Source organism: Molothrus ater, chromosome 18 (genome assembly GCF_012460135.2).
Source record: "Molothrus ater isolate BHLD 08-10-18 breed brown headed cowbird chromosome 18, BPBGC_Mater_1.1, whole genome shotgun sequence".
Taxonomy (NCBI): domain Eukaryota; kingdom Metazoa; phylum Chordata; class Aves; order Passeriformes; family Icteridae; genus Molothrus; species Molothrus ater.
In genome coordinates this window covers 12690891-12700173 of record NC_050495.2, presented here as the reverse complement: position 1 = coordinate 12700173, position 9283 = coordinate 12690891, and the positions used below count along the sequence as shown (strand labels likewise).

Below are 9283 nucleotides of genomic sequence, written 5' to 3'. Positions count from 1 at the left end.
ACTGCTGCCAAAGCACTCAGGTGCTGCCTGGGATTGGCCAAATCCCCCATTTCCTTCCTCAGGAACCCATGGCTGGGGAAGGGGCTGGGAGAGGTACCTGGCAAAGGCTTTTTGATGGTTTCTTTTCCTCGAGCAAAGGCAGCTCACACCAACCCACACCCCCAGCTCCTGTTGAGTTCAGTTTGCTAAAAAGGGAAAAAATCAGGGTGAAACTTCCTTTGGCAGGAGAGAAACGGTCTGGGATGTGCCAGGGAGGGCAGGCAGGGAGGTGGCACCGGGCTGGGAGTGGGAGAGGCAACACTGGGGGTGTGCAAAACTCTGAGAGTGCAGGGCTGGGGGTGTGCGGGGCTGGGAGTGTGTGGGGCTGGGGGTGTGCAGGGCTGGGGGCGTGCGGGGCTTTGTGCAGAGCCCCTGGGAGCAACAGGAACCCCTGAGCCAGAGGGGGATCCATGCTGGATCCATCCCTGGCTTCACCTGGTGCATCACCAGCACGTCCATCCCTACAAACCTATTCCTCCACATCCATCCCATCCCATCCCATCCCATCCCATCCCATCCCATCCCATCCCATCCCATCCCATCCCATCCCATCCCATCCCATCCCATCCATCCCCTGCTCATTCCCAGTTTATCCCCTGCCCTGCTGCCTTGCCCTGTGCTACCCCAAAGCTCCTCTGGATTAATTTCAGGCTGCAGGGGGTGCAGGTGGCACACCAGTTGAATTCCTGTCACTGGAGGCCATGTGGGAAACCAGGTCACCTTCCACATCCCTCCCCAAAATTCCGTGGGTATCCCACCGCCATCCCTCTGCCAAAAGAAACCCCATCCCACCCCCTCAACCCTGCTTAAAACAATAAAAACCAGAAAAAATCCCCCAGCCCACCGGCGGGGCCGAGCTTTGGTGAGAGCTCCGTGAATCCCCCGGGATTTGGCTGCCGGAGGGCGGATGGAAAGCGCATCCATGGGGCCGGGAACAGCCCCGGGGGTCGGGGCTCGCTGGGCTGGGCCGGTTTCATCCGTGATTAATTAGAAAATTGAGGTCAATGCAGCACATCTTTTATTTATTCCAGGCAGGACGGGATCAGGGATGGCAAACACCGGGCTCAGCCCCTCTGGGCACCCCAAACCCCTTTTCCCTCAAGGAGGGATGCAAAGAGCCCCGAGGGAGCCGGGGCAGAGGGACCTGGAGCGCTCCCGGTCCCGCGGGAGCCCCGGAGGGATCCCGGCACTGCAGCTGCGCCTCCCATTAATCCCGGCACCGCCAACTGCGGCAGCCGGGCTCCCAGCAGCTTTTCCCAAAGAAAAAAAAAAGCAAAGAAGCCTCAGCTCCCCTCCTAGTGCTGTGAATTTTTATTAAAACAGGAGAAAACAGTTATTCCTTCGGAGTACAACAGTCCAGGGAATGGGAAAGCGGCTGTGCCAGGCCACGGCCATCGGAGCTGCAGCCACGTGCGGGGATCGATCCCAGGGGTTAAATACACAGCGATGGGATGGGGGTCACTCCGTGGGTCAGGTGAGGCTGCGGGAAGGAGGAACTGGGGGTCCTGAGGGGATGTGAGGGATCCCCGGGGCAGCACCGGCTCTGCTGGGGGGTAAACGCAGCTGGAAGAGGATTCCCCCCGGGAGGGGCCCAGGATTTGGGACGGAGACGGGAAGGGAAGGTCAAGGCATCCCTGTTCCCCCCGCGGGGGGGTCAGAGCAAAGGCACCCGCGATGGGACAGGCAGGAGCGGGCAGCCCCGGAACCAGCCCGGGACGGCGCCGTTCCCGGGGGGCTCCCAGGGGCTGGGGTGCCCCGGGACCCAGGGAGAGCCCAGCCCGGAGCCCCGGATCCCTCCAGCCTAAAGCTGCCCAGGTTTGTCACAGTTTGCAGGAACAGTAAGGTTTCATTTGGTTGGCACTAGCTGTTCTCCCGCTCCCTGTTCCCAGCAGGGAGGAGGAGGAGGACGAGCCCTTCCTCCCACCTCCTCTCCCCAGGGAAGCAGCCCAGGATGTCCCCAGCTCCAGGTCCCGGTCCTCCCGCTCCCTGCTCCTCTCCCACGCCAGCGCGGCGTTCCTGATTTACAGCACTCCACTGGAACATGCTCGGGATCCTAATGGAGCTCCCGGCTCCGCGCGGGGCTCCGGGAGCGAGCGGGGGCTCCAGGACCGGCCCGTGCAATTCCAGACCGGCCCCGGGGGCTCCGGGCTGGCACACCGAGCTCCAGAGCCCGGAGAAGGCAACCCCGAGGGGTGACCAGCCCTCCCAGGGAAACCCTCGGGCACACTCTCTGCTGGCTGCCAGGGTGGGAAGGCACGGCCACAGCCCCGACCCCGGCTCCAGGGAAAAAGCTGGAGGGCCGAGCCTGGAAGCAATGCTAGAAAAATAAGGAAAAAAAAAGCTGGAAAACCCAGGAAAACAAAGTGTCAGGAAGAGGATGAACGGCTGCAAAGCTAGAGAACATCACACAGTCCGTGGGCAGCCGGCCCCGAGTCCGAGGGTGTGCAGAGGCTGGAGCAGCGGCGGCTCCGGGGTGATCCCGGCTCCGGACGGGCTCCGGCGGGGCGGAGCAGCAGCGGTGCCGAGCGGTTGCTCCCTAGAGCTCCTCGAAGAAGGCCACACGGGACTTGGTGCTCTGTAGGGTGAGCTGGAAGAGAGCAGAGCGCGATCAGGGGGCACCCCCACCTCCCACAGGGCTCCCAGGAGGGAGCTGTGCCTGGATCCCTCTGGAAACGCCAGGGAATGTGGAAGCCCAGGGGGTTGCAGAAGCCGGGGGTCGTGCAGCCCCCACCACAGCAAGCACAGCCCGAGGGAAAGCAGGGACAGAGACTCCATCAAGGTCACTGGCATGGCTGAGGCTTCCAGGAACGGAATACAGGGGAGCCTGGATCCAAGGAGCCAGTCCTGGGGCCCCTGACAAGGAGGACACACAGGGATCTTGGGAAGCTGGAGGAGAAACACCTCAGTGAGCTGAGGGAGAACCCACAACTCCGACAGCCACCAGACACGTGTCCCCTCTGTCACCAAACAGGGCCCATCCTCTCTGTGCTCACATCCAGCCCCATCCCACCACGAGTGATCCATGCAGCCACCCTGGGATCTCATCCCACCGCACTCCATCCATCCTGCCACAGGACAGAGCTGGAGAGCCCTCACTGCCAGGACTGTCCTTGCAGGCTCTGCAGGACTCAGAAACCCTTGGAAACCCTTGGAACCCCTTCCACAGCCATCCCACAAACAATACTCCAAGGAGCAGCCTGAGCCCACTTGCTAAGGGGCCAAAGAAGATAAAAGAAATCCTCAGCGGCAGGGCAGAAATCCCAGGATTTACAGCCAACCACCCAATGGAGTGCAGCAGCACAAGTGCCACCTTCCAGCAGCTGCTGGATCACCAGGAGTTTGCCAAAGCACGGGCTAATTGCCAGGGCTCCGTTTCAGCTGGATTAAGCACGGTGCCTTCCTGGGAATGCCGGTTTTGCTGAAACAGGAACCCTGGGATCACCTTACAGCGAGTTAAGCCCCTCAATGGAGCAGTCAGGCGCTTTCCCCCCCTCCCTGCTTCTCCCCCATGGCTCTTCCTCAGTAATTCCCTCTCAGCTCTAATGCCAGTCAGAAAAAAATCTGTATTGCAGAGGAAATTTCTACAGGGGCTTAATAATCTTTTTTGGCAGCAGCTTCTGGGCCAGGGCTGGCTCTCCTCCTCCTGAGCATCCCCCTGGCTGCTCCAGCATCCCCTCCAGAGCTGGCTGGAAGGTGGGTGAGGTGGGACAGGGATTCTGTGTGATACAGGCAGTGTTTTTCCTCTCTAAGGCTGGAGAGGGGAAAAAAAAAAAAGGAGCAGAGAGCCCCAGGCTGCTGCCAGACCCACTGCTGGGGCCATCTGACAGGAACCCCATTCCTGGAAGTGTTCCAGTGCCTAAAGGGCTCCAAAACAGCTGGAGAAGGACTTGGGACAAGGTCTGGAGCAACAGGGTAAGGGGGAATGGCTCCACTGCCAGAGGGCAGGGATGGATGGGATATTGGGAATCGGGAATTGTTCCCTGGCAGGGTGGGCAGGCCCTGGCACAGGTGCCCAGAGCAGCTGGGGCTGCCCCTGGATCCCTGGCAGTGCCCAAGGCCAGGCTGGACACTGGGGCTGGGAGCAGCCTGGGACAGTGGGAGGTGTCCCTGCCATGGCAGGGCTGGCACTGGATGAGCTTGAAGGACCCTCCCAACACAAACCATTCCATGATTCCATTATCTCCCTGCCAAGGCTGTGCCTCCAAATCCATCCCCTCTGCAGTCTGGCTGGGGAGCCAGAGCCTAGCACCCCCCAGCCCACAGGAGCTCACTCCTTCCCAGCACAGGGGAGTTCCCTGTGGCTCACCCTGGCAAAGCTGCAGCCGCTGATGGAGCACAGGGAAGATGTTCCCCTCAGGCTTACCAAGGAACCCAACTGTTTCAAGCCTGGCTCTCTGCCTGTAGCTGCACACAGCTCTCCATTAACCCCCCCCAGGTTTTGGGGGTCCTGGGGTACCCCTGGGGGTGGCCTGAGCCCAAAGCTGTGCCTGCCTCAGGCTGGAGGTTTGGGAAGCAGGAGGAAGCAGAGCTCCAGCAGAGCTCTGGAGCATCCAGCACAGGCACAGGGAGAAGGGAGAGATGCAGCCCTGCTCCTTTACTGGATGCTTTCATCCACAACATCCAAAGGCTCCTAGAGAGTGGTTCCTTTTTAACCCATCCAGGGAATCTGAGGCACGGGAAGAGCAGCCATACAGGGAGTCAGAGCACAGGTGGGTCTGGAGGAGATGGGATCCCATGGAGAGGAGGGAGCACAGACTTCCCAAGAGGGCTGTGCCCTGTGGGTCACTGGCTCCCAGCAGTGGCCAGATTTTGCCACCTGAAAGGCAAACACCACAGGGATTCCTCCTGGCAGGGTGGGCAGGCCCTGGCACAGGTGCCCAGAGCAGCTGGGGCTGCCCCTGGATCCCTGGCAGGTGCCCAAGGCCAGGCTGGACATTGGGGCTGGGAGCAGCCTGGGACAGTGGGAGGTGTCCCTGCCATGGCAGGGGTGGGACAGGACAGGTTTTAAGGTCCCTTCCAATGAGGACCAGGACCAGGATCAGGGTCCCCAGCAGCTCCAGGCAGCTGCCTCCTCACATCCCTCTGCAGCCAGGCACCAGAACCACCTGAGAGGAAATCAGGGCTGCTTTTCACTGCTCCCTGACTCTCCACTGCCTGTGCCAGAGGGGAAAACTCTCCCCAGCCCTTTTTCCTTCTTCTGTTGTTGTTTGCCTCACTGTGGAGTGCAGGGCTATCCTTGCTCCCACTGGGAGCACCACACAGACCAGGACCGAGGGATGCACTGGGGGAAGGTGGGAAGAGCCAGGGGGAGCTCTGGGGCCATCCTGACTCAAACCAGGGGGTGCCTTGGGGGCAGGGGGAGCTGGTGGGCACAGGGAGCCCTCTGCAGGGAAATCCCACTCCCTCAACTGCTTTTCCTTTCTTTTCTGCACTGGGATGTGAAAGCAAAGGGGAGAGCACCACCCTGTGCTGGCCTCTCCATCATCTGTTGGGGGGAAAGCCTCCAACACCTCCAAAATCTCTCTGCAGTCTCCGCATCCCCTTCTGGCCAGGCGAGGAGAAATAAATATCCCTCCCCGTAGCGTAACGCTGTGCAGAGTGATTAAGAGGGAGTTACATCCTCGTCAGTGCGGAGAAAAGGAAAAAAAAATTGATTTACAAGCAGTATTATGATAATCTCCTTCCTGCAGGAGGGAGGGTGGGCTCCCGATGCTCTACCAGAGCCATCAAGGAAAATTTAGAGGGAGAGAGAGGCAGCGCAATTAAGCGGCCTGAGCTCAAAATGAATCAAGATCTCAGGAAGGGAAGAGAGGGAAGAGTCCTGCTCCTGCATTCCTGCACTGGGGCTCCTCTGAGCCTGCTGCTACCCAGGGCTGCCGGACTGATTTGATTTAGGCACCACAAACAAACCAAAGCAACCCAGTAAGTGCCTGGCAGGCACAGGCGGTTTGGAGCAGGTAACCCAATAACTGCAGGCACAGCCATGCTGAGGCTGGGCAAACCCAACCCAGGGAAACCCTCCCAAGGCTCCTGTGAGCCCCCAGAGTGGGGCCATCCCCACGCAACAGGAAGGGGCTGCAGCTCACACCAACTGCCCCCAGGTTTCCCCCAGCAGGGAGAAGTTTAAGATGTCTCATTTTCTTGCTTACCCTGCAGTATGGCTGGGCTGGAGGAGAGGGGAACCTGTGCCACCCTCACCCTGTGTGATGCCAAGATGTTTTCCTGCTGCTGTGAAGATCTACAGTCCTTGCTAATCACCACCCAGTGCTCCACACACTAAATCCTCTTTATTCCCCACTCACTGCCCTGGTGCCTTTCCCCATCCCTGCCCACTCCCCAGTCCCACCGGCCAGGCAGACCTCTCAATTCCCACTGTGTTACTTTTGAACCCAAAGCCTATTTTCCTGTGATTCTTCCCATTTCCCTCCCTGCTCCTCTCTCCCTCCCACGCTGCCGTTTATTCTCTCCCGAGCACAACTGTCCCCCAGCCCCCGACGCTTTGATGAGCCCATTTGAAAGGAGAAGATGACGCTCCATGTGAAGGAAACGCTTTTCAAAGGCTGCCACAGAAATAGCTGATAGGCCTGACGTTTCCTACTTTCCTCTTGCTCCTTGTAAACAAGGAAAAGAGGCTGCTGTGTCCCAGTTTAACTGCCTGGGAGTTTCACTTCCCAGCTCCGAGGAGAACCGGGAGGAAAATGAACCTGGAAGGGATGTGGTCTGTCACACGTGGGGGTGTGTGGGCAAGAGGCACGTGGGACGAGCCTCTGTCTCCCTCTGCACTTGGAAAATGTGCTCCCAGAGCTGCTCTGCCCACTGGGTGTCTCCTGGCTCCCACCTGCACCCCAGGCAGGTGCCAGGCTGAGTGAGAAGCTGGCAGCCTCACTCATCTTTTCCAACTTCACAGCTCTCAAGGAAATGGGAAACGCCAGAGCTGCTGCTCCTGGGAAGTCCCTTGCTGGTGGTGTGCCTGTTCTGCACTCCCTTTCCAGCTGGGGTTGGGTTACACAGCCCTGCAGGAGACTGAGGAGCCTCATCCCTGTCCCACACCCACAGGGAAGGATGGCAGCTCAGCCTGCTCTGTCCCACCCAGACTCCCTCCTTTTGTCCTGCCCAGAGCATTCCTTGTGCTGGTCCCTTCTCTCTGCAAGGGGCACATCCTCCTTCTCCCAACAAACTACTGGGGCAGAACAGACCTGTTCCAGGGAATCTGCTGTTCCAGAAGGAGAGAGATGAGGAAGGGAGTGGCCAGGAGGTGAAAGGGACCCCACAGGAACTGTGAAGTCCTCAAGGGACACGTTTCAGTGATCCCTAGCACACTGCTTGCCTGGTGCAGGTGGAAAATAGAGAAAGCATCTGCCCCAGTGCCAGCCTGTCCAGATGATGAAGGAGCCTTGTGATGTGTGGGGGTGGCACATCCTGTCTGCATGATGAGACACTCAGGCAGCAGTGCCATCATCAGCCACCAGTGTCCTCACAAGGACAGACCACAGCCTATCCCAAAGGTGGCAGGAGGGAAGGCAAGGCTGCAGAAGTCCCTCTGGCTCTGCCCCACTCACCCTTCTGTGCTTCCAGCTGGGAACTGTTCATTGGCTAAACCCAAAGGGGACCTTAAAACTCATCCAGTGCCACCCCTGCCATGGCAGGGACACCTCCCACTGTCCCAGGTGCTCCCAGCCCCAATGTCCAGCCTGGCCTTGGGCACTGCCAGGGATCCAGGGACAGCCCCAGCTGCTCTGGGCACCTGTGCCAGGGCCTGCCCACCCCGCCAGGGAACAATTCCTAATTCCCAAGATCCCATCCATCCCTGCCCTCTGGCAGTGGGAGCCATTCCCTGTGTCCTGTCCCTCCATCCCTTGTCCCAAGTCCCTCTCCAGCTCTCCTTCAGGCACTGGGAGGGGCTCTAAGGTCTCCCTGGAGCCTTCTCTTCTCCAGCCTGAACATCCCCAGCTCAGATCTCCAAGTGTCTCCACAATGATCATTATCCAAGCCAAGGGCAATACTGCACTACATCCAGGATCAGAGCCAGGGAAGGAGCCAGCAGGATCCCCAGGGGCCCCAAAAGTGATCCATCCCCTGGGATTGAGCTGAAGCCCTGGAGAAGCTGCTCCCAGCCATGTGAGAGCCTGGCAGGAGAGGCTAAGGCTGCCTGTGGAAGGACCAGAGGCTCAACCACAAAGCTGCTTGTCTGGGAACAGGCGTGGAGATTTGCTCCTTGCCTGGATACTTCAAAGGGCTTAAATCCCAGTAAATAAGCATGACTGTGCAAGAAGAAAGCAAGTGGAATCAAAGACCTGATTGTGTTTTAGCAGCCTGTCCTGGGAGCTTTCCTGCAGCGGAGGAGATGAGGAAGAAGTGGGTTTTTCACCCTTTACCACAGACTAAGTGACAAACCCTCCTGAATCGGAGCCAGCTGGAGCCACAGCACCAGCCCACGGCAGGGAGCTACGGAGAAGGGAGAGCAGCTTCCAGATGAGGTGTCTGTGCTGTGCCCACAGAGCTCATAAAAAGGGATTAGCATGTTAACCACGTAATTAAACATGAAAAACTTAGCAGGCGCCTTCAAAGGCAGGCACCAAACCCCAGAGGTCACACTGCAGTGCTCGCTGTGCAGATGCTTTAATTATGGGGGCTCCTCCTGGGCACTGCAGCTCTCCCAGCTGCTGGAAGAGTCTTCCCACAAGCTGCCAGGACTTCATTTCACCTCCTTGTGCTGTGGCCACAAGCGGATTTCACCCCAAATTTACCTGCCACGGAGCTCTTCCAGCCAGGTGGGATGGGATAATGCATTTCATCCACAGCCAGTCTGTCTGAGATATCCAACACCTCCCCCAAGGTGGCCCTGACCTGCAGGGTCACCCCTTTTAGCCTCTTCCCCATGGAACTGTTTAACAATGAGAGCAGCCTGTTTTGGGAACACCTGCAGCTGCTCAGAGCTGGCACAAACCCCAAACTCCAGGGATTTATAGCCTCTGGAATGGCTGGTGCAGTGAAGAACAGCACATCCTCATGTTGAGTTCTCCTGGGTAAAACAACCTCCTGCCTCTGGTCTCGAGCTCCAGAGGTGCTGTGGAATTGCTCTATCTTTTCCAAAAGCACTTCCCACCAGCTCTGCCATCTGTGAGTGTGGTATCCCAGTACTTCCCTGAGTGCCACCAACTCCAGGCTCCCAAAACCCTGTGGCTGTGCAAGAACTTTGCCCCAGGGCAGAAGCAGGAAAGCTTCCCCAAACTCATCCTCCTGA

The 9283-nt window shown here is 58.7% G+C and overlaps 1 protein-coding gene across 4 annotated transcripts in view; it reads right to left on the bottom strand.

Moving 5' to 3' along the window:
- Positions 1–2462: 2462 nt before the first annotated feature.
- The window catches only part of NF2 (NF2, moesin-ezrin-radixin like (MERLIN) tumor suppressor), a 46244-nt gene continuing 39423 nt past the window's right edge, over positions 2463–9283 (bottom strand). For 2 of the 4 annotated variants that reach the window (XM_036393065.2, XM_036393066.2), the window contains exon 16: positions 2463–2626. In XM_036393065.2, the coding sequence (XP_036248958.1) occupies positions 2576–2626 (51 nt within the window). In that variant the 3' untranslated portion in view covers positions 2463–2575. The remainder of the gene's footprint in view (positions 2627–9283) is intronic. The other 2 variants (XM_036393067.2, XM_054516727.1) reach the window with 1 other exon arrangement.